A 15,234-nucleotide genomic window follows, 5' to 3' on the forward strand; every position below is an offset into this window, starting at 1 on the left:
TCACAACTAGAGACTATATAGGGGTATGTATGGAAGGACATGAGAAAAGAAAGAATATAAACATAACAGAAGAAAGGTGTGGTAATATGATGATGGGGGAAATTATTGAGTATAATCGCAAAATAACAAAACAAGGCATGACAAGTGACATTGGCTCTCACTTATATTCTAGGGATCGCATTAAGTATATTAACATTTAATATCAATGTCTGCAGTTGCATGACAAAACACAGACATATATATATATATATATATATATATATATATATATATATATATATATATATATATATATATATATATATATATATATATATATATATTCTGAATGATATTTGCATTACACAACAAGCACAGAAATCTGTTTTTGCAAGGCCTGTCTGATGCCTCTTTGTGTGTCAGTGTCAGTGACTGTCCCCACATATATACTGTAAGCCTGTCTGTGTTTCAGCTGTCTGCAAACATGAAAGTATAAAAAGATTAGTCTGCTGCGTGGTGTCAATCCAAAGGAAATACTAAAATAGCAAAGACACAAAGTGCCAGTAACAATGATGAATAATGAATCCAAACACATTTTTGCAAATTTCCACAGCAGATTAAATAAAGGCATGTACAGCAAGTGAGAGAGAGATAATGGCTTCAAACGTGTAACCAAGTATATGTTAATTATAAATATAGTATACCCTGTTAGCATACTTAAAATTCCAGTTTCACTTTACATGTTCTGATGTGGTTGTAAGCTTGATGATGCTTATTTTTAACAGATGATACAATACAAAAACAGCATCATGTGTACATTCTGTCATATATGCACCTTATTTTGTGTAATATGTTCACAGGGATTGATGCAAAACGTACGTGTGTCGACCACATTCTCCCGCGTTTTACTGCAATTCGAGAGATTTAGCTTTCGCCTCCTGACACTGTGTTTCAACTCATTCTCCATTAAGAATGTTCCATGTGACCTTTTACGTTTTGGAGGACTGATAAACTGTTTATTTCTCAAGCACCACTCATCAGAATACAATCTGCCTGCGAGCCCTCAAGTCTCCAGACAGGGACATCTAGAATTTGTAGCGCAGATTGGGACAGAGAGTGCCTCTGTCTTGAATCACAAACCCACATGCATACAAATAATTTGTAAAGAGATGCATTTTGACAGAATGATAAACAAGCTGTGTGTGTGTGTGTGTGTGTGTGTGTGTGTGTGTGTGTGTGCGTGTGCGTGTGCGTGTGCGTGTGCGTGTGCGTGTGCGTGTGTGTGTGTGTGTGTTTTGGCTGAAGACCGAGTTACCCAAAAGCCTAATCTTTCTTTTCGACTCGTCGTTCTTTTGACATGGCTGCGGTCTGACTGATCCTCAACACTGGAGCCTATTTATTTAATCCCCTTCTCCTTTCTTCCTGCTGTCCTGTCAGAGGAAAACTGAAGAAGAACCACTTAACTCCTTTTTTCTCTCTTTTACTTGCCCACTGATGCATGCCGATAAGGAAAAATACTTGCATCTCTCTATCACATCCACATTAGCCTTTATCTTCGGCAACGTGTGTTGTTTCACTTTGTTTCATTTCCCTTTTAGCTCTACTTTATGCTACAAAAAAGATTCAGAAATGTAAACCCACACATTTTACATATGAAAGATAAAATGATGAAAAAACTGTATTATACATGCCCTAGATATGCAAAGGTACATGGAAATTACAGTATGCAGTAATATCAATACAAAATGTGTTGCACCTACACACACATATATACTGTATCTTAATATACAGACATAAATAAACAATACATGCATATACACTACCATTCAAAAGTTTGGCGTCACCCAGGCAATTTCATGTTTTCCATGAAAACTCACACTTTTATTCATGTGCTAATGTAATTGCACAATGGTTTTGTAATCATCAATGAGCCTTTCAACACCATTAGCTAACACAATGTAGCATTAGAACACAGGAGTGATGGTTGCTGGAAATGTTCCTCTGTACCCCTATGTAGATATTCCATTAAAGATCAGCCGTTTCCAGCTAGAATAGTCATTTACCACATTAACAATGTCTAGACTGGATTTCTGATTCATTTAATGTGATCTTCATTGATAAAAGACACTGTTCTTTCAAAAATAAGGACATTTCTAAGTGACCCCAGACTTTTGAATGGTAGTATATATGCTGTATGTATATTAATATACAGGCATAAATAATCATTACATGCATATATAACAATGAATATACACATGACAAGAATGTCCGGTTTGTTTTGAAAGTCATCCGCCATTACCTTGCCCGTTACATGTCGCCACATTATATGCTACAGAGGTGCAACAGTCTTTGTTAATAGGAAGAACACTTTTGGAATTACAAAGATGCTCACAGAGCCATTCACAGGACATTGCAGAAGCATTCAGTTCATGAAAACATTTCTCCTTCACATTGGTGTGCTTTTTCACAAAATGTGCTTTCATCTCAGGCCCGGCACATCCACTCCCCAGTGACCTTATTTTCTTGCTTAGGGAGCCATGTTTTCTGTTGCCTGCTCTTTCCATTAACAAGATTGCGATTAGTGTGCACCTGGGCTCGCACCTCTCATTCATGGCATTCAAGATAATCTTCCACTTGTTTTTCTCTGGAGCAGCAAATAACGTATTAGCTGTATACTGTTTGTTATAAAACAGGTGCGTTTTCAGTCCAATTCCAGGCAATTTACTGGATGCTTGAATTTTTTTTTTTTTTAACAAAGACAGGTTAGTGCATTATAAAAACACACTGTCTCATGTTTCTTTCTTCAGGGTGTTTTTACAGATAATGAACCAAGCCAATAAGTACAGTAATCACTTTTTTAAATGAGATCTCCTTAGGATGGAGTAAACAAAACAAACTGCAGCCTTCGCATGTTTCTAATTCTGTTTGGCCATCTCATAAAATCTACCACGGCCAATGCATTACTTTATTAAGCATCCAGGAAGCTTATTTACTGTACTTGTAATGTCGGAAAGATATAATCAAGTGAATCACATTATAACATACGAGGAAGATTAAAGCGAGGAGTGTCCGAGACAGCTTTGATAAGATTCCTTTGTAACCACTGCTGTGTCATTTCGCCTGCTCAGAAGTCACTGTGCAAAACTGCAATGTTCAGGACACAAGAGAGGCTGAACAGAGATTGTAGGAGGTTTTGATGTAAACATGACATGCAACTTCTGAACGTGAGAAGAGAATTGGGACAAGAAACTCTGGTTGGCCTATTACACTTTTTTTTTTTTAAGTTAATGCATTCTTTCACGATTTTTAGTTGCTTTAGTTGCTGTGGACCAAAGATAACAGACTCATAATAACTGGATAATGATTCAGTGAATATGGTAGTCGGAAAAATTCTCCACCACAATAACTGCTGTGTGTCTGCATAAAGAAAGAAAGAGAATGTGAGGATGCATAACAGACATGGCAGACATGAAAAGGCAATAGAGATGAAGCCAGACAGCACCACATTCAGAGAGAAACAAAACAAGAGTGGGCAAAATGCTTCTTTGTTTGTACATGTAAGATTTCTACTCTTTATCGGGTCTAATTTCTACATGATAATGCACTGATATTTATTTTCAAAGCTTGTTATGTCACATTTTTTGCTAAGATTTTTCTTGCTCCCTTCTTTTCTCTCTCTTTATGTCCCTCCTTTGTACTTTTCTTTCAGTTTTGACCCTCAGAAGGGTTTTTGGTGCCAGCTCCTTGAGGGAGGAAAGACAAAGTGTTTGGGGAAAAGCAAAGGAAGAAAATACCCTCCTATGGAACCAGAGGTAAGCTTATTTTACTTTAATTAAAACAGACGTATGCTCGGGGAAAAAATAGATATACGTATTGGGTAAAATGTTTAAAAAATAGGAGAAGCAGCAGTCTGACTGACAGTGACAACCCATAGTTCCTGCCATTGCTGTGGCAAAATTTCCCACAGGACTCAGCACAGGGTTGGAAACTGTCAGCCAATCCGATCGAGCCAGAAACTTACAACCTAATTATGAGGACTCAATAGTGACACTGCACCCATGAGAGAGAATAGGGGAGGTGGGGATGGAGGGAGGGAAGGTAGAAGGAGAAAATCCAATCCGTAAATCTCTGTCCTGGCCGCTGATTCCACCGGGGGAAGACCAGGACTGCAGACAATGAATCACACATTTGCTCTCTCATGAAGACAAACACAGAAATACAATTTATCATCACACATGTGCTCACATGTGGCTAATGGCTGTGCCTCGGTGTCACCTATAATTAAACTGTATTTGGGTTTCCACCGATGGGACAGAGAGAGGAGAGAAAGGGGAGGAGATGGAGGGAACACCAGGGAGGAGAGGGGGAGAGATGGGAGATAATGGATCTCATGCATCCTTCGTGTAATTTTCCTCCTCTCGCTAACCTCTCCTTCCTTAGCCCTGCTGAGAGCACTCAACACTTAGCGACCCAAGAGCTCGAAGGCGAAATAAACTGATCTGAAGATTGCAGCACATCATTAATCTTTCAGAATTTTTTTGTTTATCCCTCAAATGTTTTTATCTTATTCTCTCCTTCCTCTAATCCTTCCTTTGCTCCATGCCTCTCCCCTTTTCCTTCCTTCCTACCTATCTACACATCCCTATATACCTTCTCTGTTTCACATTTACAACTTGTCACACTTGCATTCTTTACCTACTTGTTTTATTTCTTGCGTCCATCTCCGCTACTCCTCCTATATGTCTGTGTGTCTTCTTATATATTTCCACTTCCTCCATCTCTTCTGCCCTGTCGCTCTCTTCAGGCGCGAGCATATCTCTCCAGGTACTACAGGGAACACAATGTGGAGCTGTCGAAGCTGCTGCATCGCCTCGGACAGCCTCTTCCTTCTTGGCTAAGAGAGGAGCTGCAGAAGGTCAGCAGCAATGCTAATCTCACCAACATAATACATGCTAATTAAAAGCGCCAAACAAATTTACAGTGAACGGCGGAATATTTAGTTCTTAAGGCTCCTGAAAACTTCAATATTTCGCTTTAACACATATTTTCATTACTAAAATAAGCAAAACATTCTGTCATAGTTGTGTGTTTATTTATTTGTTGATTTACTTCTTTCTTTTTTTTTTTTGAAAATTATTTCCAAAATCTCTATATGCTATATTAGGACTCTGCATCCTGTGTTAATTTTGTCCAGTTCATGAGTAGAAAACCATCAATGCTTTATTGTAGTTTTTTTCTATTACGTCTGGGTTATTCACATATACTAAAATATGCTATATGAATTGTTGTATAACTGTTATAACATACAATACCATTCAAAAGTTTGGAGTCACTTAGATATGTCCTTATTTTTGAAAGAAAAGCAGTTTTTTTTTTCCAATGAAGATAACATTAAATTAATCACAAATCCAGTCTAGACATTGTTAATGTGGTAAATGACTATTCTAGCTGGAAACAGCTGATTTTTAATGGAATATCTACATAGGGGTACAGAGGAACATTTCCAGCAACCATCACTCCTGTGTTCTAATGCTACATTGTGTTAGCTAATGGTGCTGAAAGGCTAATTGATGATTAGAAAACCCTTGTACAGTTATGTTAGCACATGAATATAAGTGTGAGTTTTCATGGAAAACATGAAATTGTCTGGGTGACCCAGTAGTGGTAGTAGTGCACAGTAGTGTATAGTAACCATGTAGTACTAGTTCTGTTCTGATGCAGTGATTTTTAATCTGTGTGGTTCAATCATATTTAGCTGACAATGCTAGAATCTTACGCAAAACTCCCACAGTTATTAGATTTGATTAAACTATTGTGAAACTCCAGTGGACAGACATGTGTAATGTTTCAACCTTCGCCGTGGCCACTTCAAATTGAGAACGCACTCAGAACACAGAAATTATTGTAAAAGCTGATGATGCTTTTGGGGAAAATGTTGTGACTCTATTATTTGTAGTAAGGACTTGATGAAAAAAACAAAAAGGTATGGACCCTTAAAGCTGGGGTAGGCAGTATTCCTATGGCATCATTGGGCAAAATTCCCACAATAAGCCTTAACCATACTGTCATAATTCATAATCCAATTAGACTGAGATTAAAAAAAAATGGATTCCTGCAACTCCTATTGATTTCATTTTCAGGCTTTAGAAATTCTAGTTTGAGACTTCAGCCAATCGTTCATCTTTTCGATCAGATCAGACAAGAGTGTATAAAGAGTGACAAAGTCCTCAGTGGGCACAGGACATAAAGCTGCAATGGAAAAAACAGTGGACTTTGACTAACCAGTCGGACTGAGTGTTTCACATAATTGTATATGCCTGTGCTCGTCTGGTGGAAGGGAAAACAACAAGAGGAAGGCTGTTTTTTTTCTTTTTCAAATTTTACCTTTTCCAGATTTATGCCTACTGCAGCTTTAATCCCTAAGAGACACAATACAAAGCGAAAAACAAAACCAAAGTATTTGGGTAGAGTAGCAATTCCTCATGTAAAACACAAAACACATCAAATGGAACTGTTAGAGCTGGAAAAATAAAGTAATCTTCCGAACCGGATTACCTTTTAATCCTGTCAAGGTATTCAAAGCATAGTAAATGCATGAAGCTCCATAATGACAGTGGCAGTCTCACCTCATCTCTGCATTTGTTTACAGACTCGTGGTGCTGTTGTCACTGTTTATGAATCAGCAGCATGTTTTCTTTTTCTTTTTGTGGTTGGCATTTAAATCCAATAAGTAAACCAAATGCAATTAAATTACTTTATCCCATTTTCTCCCCTCTCTCCCACTCCATCCCCTCCCTCTCTTTACTACTTTCTGAAGGTTAGATAACCTTTGCGTCCATGAGCCAGGGTTAAAGGTCAAGGGGTCAGAGACCAGGAAGCGACCAGGAGCACCTGACCTTCAGATGCACTGTCTGTGGCCTTTTTAGTGCACCCTGAGGTGAAGGCAAGGACGGGGTGCCTCGTTTCACCTAGGAGCTGTGATGCTGCTGAAAGGAGCAGAAGATGTCATGAAAGCGCAAAGAAGCATTTGCGAACTGAAAGAGAACTCATGGATGGATGGATGGATGGATGGATGAATGGATGGATGGATGGATGACTGTTTCAGGTGACTAAGACAGCTCTGAAGTAAGTGGGACTAAAAGGAAGAGCCACATTATAACAAAGAAGAGAACTGTGGGAGACAATGACAATTTGGCAAGTCTTCGATGCCCAAACCCTGTTGTAAACTGCGGTGAACTCCTGTGCAGACCTGCAATGACTTTGATGGTTATTCATCTTTGTTTTATTTCACTTTTAAATTAAGTTGCCAGAGAAGCGCTGGTCAGCTGTATGTGGTTCCCATAAAGGTCACTTTGCACTAAGTTCAGTTCCATGTATCTCCAAGACAAAAAAAACACACCCTGTGTTTTGTTTTTTGTTTTCTTTTTTGTTACACTGAGAGAGAAAATGCAAGGAGACTAAGTGCATAGACTCAGGGTGAGGGACAGGCTGTTACTTTGCATTCTAAGTTCTATTTGTTTTCTGAATGAATTGTTTTAAGTGAAGCTAGTTTCTGGTAGATCTCGTAGCCTTGTTCACCCTTAGAGATGTCACTGGAGGCTTTCACTGGAAAGTTTGAGCTGGAAATGAGTCACTGAAGCAAAAAGCATTGCGTGCTCATTATTCTCTTGTGGTGAGTCATGTAGAAGAACGCTGTGTCCATTTAGCAGAGAAAGAGAGCTGATGATTTCAGCTCTAAGGACAGAGGAGATACGAGTTTGTGGGAAGTAGACTGACCAAAATCAGCCTAGTGGATGTGACCCTTCATTTCAAGACTCTTTAAGTAGCTGCTGTAACTGCAGGCAATTTTTTTATTTTATTTTGTCAGTGTCTCATTTTAGTCTCAACCTCGTTTTTTTCCCCTTTTTGAAATAAGTGGCCTATGTTGTTTAGATTCAGTTTCAATGCAAAAAATCCTAAATGTCAAACACAAAACCAAAATTAAAGAAACAGATATGACTGACAGCATATGATGTTTGTTTTTTTTTAATGAGCATACCAACACACTTGAACCACACTATGCATACCTGGACACACATTTGTGAAGTTACATTTGTTCTAATTAGCTGACCGCAGAGTCTTTGTCCTCTGAGGTAAGTATAAATTACATGCATTTAGAAAGTCAACTTGTCAGGTTTTGCACTGTTCACCATTAATAACCTGCAGTAAAATAATTTTCAGTTTAAACAGGGTTATTTTACAGCTTCCTGTAATCAAACTTGTCATAGGAACCTGTGGAGTAGCAGTGGCTCAAAATAAGTGAATGCATTTACTGAAGTATTGTACTTAAGTAGAATTTCTTCACTTGAGATTTCCTGCTTTCCCTGCTTATTCATACTGTATACTTCTATTTTGGTGTGATTCACAGCAAATTATTGAACTTTTGATTCAATTACAAGTATTGGATCATTTTAGATGCTACTTTTTTGCACATTTAGATCAACTTTTGAGTTATATATTATTTTAAAATATAGTTTTGATTCTTGGGGGAAATACACAATTCACCTAGCAGTATATGAAGGTACTAAAATTAGGGTCTTCTGCACAAACAATAAAGTCCAAATTAGTCAGGAATTTTAATCAAAGTACATTTTCAGAAATGGGTTATTCTTCAAAAAGACTACTTTTACTTTTGGTATGTTAAGTATTGCACATGCATGATTTTTTAATGTTAAAGTCCTTCTGATATGAGCTATACGTCACATCAACATATTGCAACATAGAGAAAATGCTGTTATACAGGCAAACAGGACACGATAAAGGGAAATAAAAGAAGAAAAATGTATCTGCCCTTTTAAATATTATTTATTTAACTTTAATTAAAATTTAATAGCTGTATTCCAAATTTGTGATCGGTCCGTGTACGGATCTGGTAATTGGATTTTCCGTTCTGAAACGGGTATTGAAAAACAAAAAACGAGTGGTTATTTGATTTTCGTTTTAAAATACAAAAATTTAAATTTAAATACAAGGCGTTTTTACTATTCATGATCAAAAAGGGATATACGATTTTTTTTTAAATGCTTTGATTTTCGTTTTATATTTAGAATAACAAGAAAGTAAAATCAGTAAGAGACAGAAACGAAAAAAGGTCCGTTTTTTCATTTTCTGAGACCGGAAGTGGTCATCAGCAAGTGTGGAGCCAAACGACAACAAGATTCTCAGAGGGCGGAGCCAGAGAGCAGCGATTGGTCAGACAGATAATATAGAAGACAGCGCGCTAGCGTATCTAGTATAGGGTATATCTATGGTCGGCACGTCTGGTAGCATCTCTGGCTGCTGTTGACCTTGTTTTTGGAGTAAAACACGGTAAGAAGATAAATACTTCTAACCTGTAGCGTGGTTTTGTTGTACGTTAAGTCAGCGACTTGTGAAGAGTTGTGTTTTGTCGTGTTTGAGCAGTTGGTCCGGACGCGTTAGCTAGCTAAGCGGCTAAGTTAGCTAGCGGGCTAATTAACACAGGTGGCTAACTTACCGCTGAACACCTGTGTTAGTTGCTGCTCAGTGTGTCAGTAGCTCAGAGGACAGGCTGCTTTTTACACAACCTTGTAAGAGAATGTCTGTCAATGCTTTCTGCATAATTTAGAAACACAACACTTCCGAAACAGATATTTTGAGGCTGTGAGGTTGAACGTTTGAGAGTATATCAGTGTGTTTGTTTGTGGTCTTTCTGTTTCTAGGTGGAAGCTGAATTAGTGAGGATGACTCCTGCTCCTGTCATCTCTAAGCTCCTCACACATCTTTACCTGCACATGAGGAAAATCACTCCTGTAGAATGCAGGTATGTTTGTCATTATTATAAAAAGATGTTGCCTGGTGACCTGTCAGAAACCCATTATACAGAGTCAGCCAAAACAATGTTTACACACATCAGGAAAAGAAAAACTTGCATAAATATTTCAATACCAAATGTATTCAGACATCACGAGATTAATAAAAGTTATCTTTGGCCTCTACAATTACAAGAGGTGCTCAAAGTGGTGACCACTGGCTTCCAGACATTTCTGTTGTGTTGTAGACGTCACTTGTTGATGCTCCATTCATGAGGGTAGCGCCATCTGTTGGGAAAACATCGTACAACAGGACCCAGAGTTATACAATTCAATTCAATTCAATTCAATTTTGTTTATATAGCGCCAGTTACAGTCAAATTGTCTCGAGACGCTTTACAGAACCCATATGCCTGACCCCCAGAGTGTGATTTATTATCGTGATTTGATCAAACTTAGAAAGAGGTATCTATATGTATAGAAGTACTTATGCAAGTTTTTCTTTTCCTGATGTGTGTACATTATTTTGGCTGACTCTGAACTTAATGAGAACAAAACTGTCATTTAATTGTTGCTTTGAAAGCTTCTTTAGTGAAAAGCAGCTGGTGTTCTGCTTTGAAACAAACTGCTGTTGAGGTCTGTGTTTTTAGGTTTAACCCCACAGTTTCTGAATGAACCGATAGTTTGTTTTTTTCCCTGATCAATGTGGACGTTATAATTGATGGTAACATTTACTGATCATATAATCAGCATGACAATATAACAGTATAACATTCTGACCACCTGACTAATACTGTGTTGGTCCCTTTATGCTGCTAAAACTCCTCTGACCCAGTGGTTCATCAGAACCTCTGGGGATGTCCTGTGGATTCTGTGGATCCTGTGGGTTGCAGGGTGGATCCTACCAGGCTGATCCTGGACCATCCCACAGATGCTCAATCAGATCTGGATGTGGGGAGTGTGGAACCCAGGTGAACAGCTTAGCTCTGTCGTGTTCCTCGGACCACTCCTGAGCAGTTTAGTTTGTCCTGCTGAGGGTGGCAGCTGGCATCAAGGACTGCTGTTGCCATGGAGACTAGGGGGTTGTTTGTCCTGCAGTGTTTAGGTGGTGGTACATGTCAAACATCCACATGAATGTCAAGATTTCCCAGCAGAACGTTGCATTAGAACAAGATGATGGATGTTGTTCTTTTCAGCTGTCAGTGGTCAGAATGTTGTGGCTGATCGGTGGATCTGTCTGCCTTTACTCTGACATCCAGAGCTATACAAAAGTGTAGTATGTGTGCAGTGCAGAAGAGATTTACTTTATTGTATGCATTTTTTTTTGTTTTTTATGGGAGAGCATTTTTTTTATCCACCTGAAGAAGACCTAATCTTTCCCTTCAAAGGATGGTTAATTGTTACTACGGCTTCCATAGTGGTTCCATCAGAGAAAATCATATCCATATACAGATTTTTATTAATTCCAGGGCTGGTTCAGTAAAGATTATAATAATAACTACATCAGATAATTCTTGGTCGCAGTTGGAATTTTGCTGCCTGAGAGATGGTTGAGAAGGTTTGCAGTTCTTGTTTTAGCAAAATATGTTATAATAGAAGATCTTTATTGTCATTGTACATGAAATTATCTGCAAACCAGCAAAGTGCATCAGTCTGAGGTATTTAAAAATAAGTAAAGAAAAATGCTTCTACAGCCAATAATAAACAGAATATTTTGAGGGAATATTCTAAAAAGGAAAGAAAAGCTCCATTCTCACTCCTCTCAGGATAAACTGTCATTAAAATTGACTTTAAATTTAGATTCAACACGAGATAAAAACATTTACTTTCATTACTGATATTGTCAAGTTTTAATGAAGTTCATGCTGCTTTCATAAAATGATGAAAGTGAATAAATTGTATTTCTGTGATCTGTGTTTGATTTCTGTCTTTTCTCCTGTCATCCAGATGTTCAGAGGGAGATGATGCCACATCTGGTCCAGCTGATGGAAGGTCTTGAAGTTCTCTGACTGGCCTCGACTGAAGATGGTCGTCTCACTGGATTTAAGGTTCAGATGCTCAGTAACAAACTCCACCAATGAGCCAACAGGGAAGCTTTAGGTTTATTAAATGTTGCTATGAAGGTTTAGCTGTTTTTCTTTGTGAATGCAATGTGCTCCAACTGAAACTTGAATTAGAACTTAGAAGTAAATCCTTCCATCTGAAAGGATTTAGTTGCATTAATAACCTCATAACATTCTAATTTTTATTCCAGTCTTAGGTTGGAAATAGAATCTCTGTATTGATTCAGGTAAAAACTGAACTTCACAGCATGTTGGAGCAAAACAACCAGATGAAAACTGTGATGGTGTTGGATTGTCAGACCGTAATGTTGCAGCTCAAAGCAGCTTTTCTATCTCAGTTCATTGTGACATTCAGCTATGAATCAACACAGCAGATGGTGATCCATGCTGTGGAAGTCTCACATCTCCTGATTTAATGGAGCTGCTTTGCACTTTTTACACTGTTTATTCACCAACACTTTATTTAATAAAAGTCCCATCTAGTTTTTATGAGGAATGTGATGTTTTAATTTCTCTGTGAATAAATGCAGTCTAATGCAACAGCTGGAGTTGTAACATCTGTCCTGATATTGATCATGAAGTATTGATCAGAATACTTATGGTTAGCAGTCATCCCTGAAGTTTTACATTAAAATCTTTACTTGTGTTGTGAACTTTGGTAAGAAGCAGAAACGTTAGCGTTGCCATGGATACATGAGTGTTAAATTCTGTCCATGTTTCCATTTTGGGAAATGCAGTCCAGTTCCAGAATGTGGAGGAATTTAGTCTCACAATCACAGACAATAAATATTATCTGAAAGTCGGGTTATTGTTGTTTATCAGCACAATACAAAAAGATTAGTGTTAGAAATATTCCAGTTCAGACTCTAGAATATCATGATTTATGTAAATTTACCTCAATAATATGAATGTTCAGGTTAAGATTGTACAGTGATATTTATTATGTAAGTTTAGCTGATTAAAGTTTATGACTCTGCACTAAAATATTATTTAAATTGACATCATTATTATAATATTTAGGGTCAGACCCTCCAGTATTGAGATTAAGAAATCAAATATTCTATAAAATGTAAATACACTGAACTCATTTGGATATATTTAAGTGAGACTCTACAATATTATTTGACACAAATCTATCTAAATCAAAATTTTAATAATTTTCACGCCAAACATTTACTGGACTGATTTAAACATTAAAATCACTCCTTTCTAATCCTCTGCTGTACGTTCAAACCTGAGGCCTTAAATAGAAACACACAAGTATCTGATTGAAGGAACTTCTGCAGAGTCCTGGTTCCAGAACATGATGATAGAATTACAGACAAACTTTAACAAAAGCTGCCTGAGAGTTTATAGGTTTTTATGTTGGATTTCTTCAGTAATTTAATGAGCGTTATCAGCAATAATCAAGTGTTCATTTGATGAACTTGATTTCCTAAAACATCCAGAATTGGAGCTCATATCTTTGGCAGCTGTAAAGTTTCTGCTCCTTCAAAGTTCACAACACAATGAATGAATTCCTAAAACACTCTAAATGCTGGAGAACGTTTGTGATGCTGAAGCAGTGACCAGTTTTTCTGTTTCTTCTCTGGAGATGCACAATGAGGGATGTCTGCAGAGACTGAGAAAGAGTCTCACCACATCCTGACATGAGGAAAAAGACTTTATTGAAGACTACAATGAGAAAAACTATCAGACAGCAGACGGCTGCATTCAAGGTGAGCTCTGAACATTTGATCTGGAACAGGAATTCAATAACGGCAGCATGAGCTTCATTTCAGTCTGTAGCTGCTGAATTCATGGATGAATCATCTGGCACTAGAGAAGAAGACCATCAAACATCCATGTCAGCTGATGGAGGTCCAAGAGTCTCACCCAACAAACAACCTACAGAGTGAAGACCTCAAATCTGATTGGACGGCCTCCTATTCAGCCACGTGTGAACAAATGCCTCAAAGTTGATTTGTTTTCTAAAATAAATCTAGTTTGAGTCCTAATCTATGCCTGTGTGTTTGCTTCTTTACACTGCTGTTAACAGTTTAGGCTGTTAGATTGTTCCAGATAAGACAAGTACAAGATTCTTCAGAGCCGTTCTACCACGAGCCTGACAGGAAGAACTCCAACAGCTACTGAATGTTCCTGTGGTTCCCTCAAGGCTACAGGAGGAGCCCTACGAGGACGAGCCGGTCCACCTGATGGCGGCCAGTCGCTGCGGTTCAAAGGCAACACCGACTACGTGGACTTCTACTGGACCACACAGAGGCCTTCAAACCGGACCAACAAGTTCACAGACTCCCCGACTCGTGGGTCTGAGGACGCCGCCGAGCCTCGGTCCAGCCGGCCTCCTGTCTGTGGGTGTTTGAGTGCTGAGAGGTTTGTGGATGCATGTGAACGTATCTGTGTTGAAACAGCAGCTTTGGACTCAGTAACGCTGGGAAAAACCAAGAGCTCCTTTATTTGTGACTTCCACTAAAAAAACTGATGAAAATAAGTTTGCCAGGGTTCTGACTGATAACAGATTATTAAATAATGAAAATAATCGTTTAGATATTCCTTTAAACAATCCTTTTAGGTCTACATTTCCTTTACACTGACTTCTTGGTATATGTACAAGTATTTTGGGTGGAATATACCATTAAGCCCAATGTTCAAGGGTTCTTCTAGGAATATACCATTAAACCAACCTTTTAGGTAAATGTTCCAAGATGTTGGGTAGAATATACCATCAGATAAACCTTTTAGGTCAACATTGGAAGAATATTACTCCAAACCCTCCTTTAGCACTACATTTAAGGTGGAATACTCCTTTACACCAAGATTTTTTGGTCTACATTGAAGGATGTTGGGTGGAATATACCATCAGACTAACCTCCAAGGTCTACAGTAGTGAATTTTATGTGGAATATACCATTAAATTCACCTTTTAGGTCTACATTGGAGGATTTTAGGTGGACTTTTCTTCCAAACCATCTTTTAGTCTACATTTAAGGATGTTTAGGATGGTATAGTCTTTCAAACCAACTTCTCACGTCTACATTTCCGGTGGAATATTCCTCCATACTAACTTTTTTGGTCTAGATTGAAGGATCCTTTCTAAACCACCCTTTCGGGTCTATATTTGAGGTTTTAGGTGAATATTCCTTTTAACAAGCCCCTCAGGTCACTTTGAGGATTTTGGATGGAATACTCGGTTAAACCAACATTTTAGGTGCATGTCCAAGGATTTTTGGTAGAATGTTCCTTGGAGGTGGATGTGTGAGGACCTTGTAGGTGGAATACTCCCTGTGTCCTTTCTCCGAGTGTCCCTGGTCCCAGAGCTGGATGCTTCAGATGTGTGGTTGTTCTCCCACCAACTGTAACCCTCTACCTGTAACCCTCTACTT

At 38.2% G+C, this 15,234-nt stretch overlaps 1 protein-coding gene and 1 long non-coding RNA gene across 6 annotated transcripts in view; both read left to right on the top strand.

Moving 5' to 3' along the window:
* Positions 1-7,986, top strand: part of ndst3 (N-deacetylase/N-sulfotransferase (heparan glucosaminyl) 3) — a 44,824-nt gene extending 36,838 nt beyond the window's left edge. Inside the window, exons 13-15 of one of the 2 annotated variants that reach the window (XM_023270274.3) lie at positions 3,689-3,791; positions 4,784-4,894; positions 6,797-7,986. In XM_023270274.3, coding sequence (XP_023126042.1) covers positions 3,689-3,791; positions 4,784-4,894; positions 6,797-6,805 — 223 coding nt within the window. In that variant the 3' untranslated portion in view covers positions 6,806-7,986. The remainder of the gene's footprint in view (positions 1-3,688; positions 3,792-4,783; positions 4,895-6,796) is intronic. The other variant, XM_023270273.3, reaches the window with a different exon arrangement.
* Positions 7,987-8,467: 481 nt separating this feature from the next.
* Positions 8,468-13,848, top strand: LOC129348671 (uncharacterized). Of its 4 annotated transcripts, XR_008601294.1 has the most exons (5): positions 8,468-9,327; positions 9,699-9,799; positions 10,624-10,759; positions 11,736-11,836; positions 13,446-13,848. It is a non-coding gene; the product is annotated as an uncharacterized LOC129348671 (long non-coding RNA). The 4 variants fall into 4 exon arrangements; XR_008601296.1 differs by lacking the exon at positions 10,624-10,759; XR_008601293.1 differs by having other exon boundaries at positions 8,470-9,327; positions 11,736-13,848.
* The last annotated feature ends 1,386 nt before the right edge of the window (positions 13,849-15,234 follow it).

Source organism: Amphiprion ocellaris, chromosome 4 (assembly GCF_022539595.1).
Source record: "Amphiprion ocellaris isolate individual 3 ecotype Okinawa chromosome 4, ASM2253959v1, whole genome shotgun sequence".
In the NCBI taxonomy this organism is placed as follows: Eukaryota; Metazoa; Chordata; class Actinopteri; family Pomacentridae; genus Amphiprion; species Amphiprion ocellaris.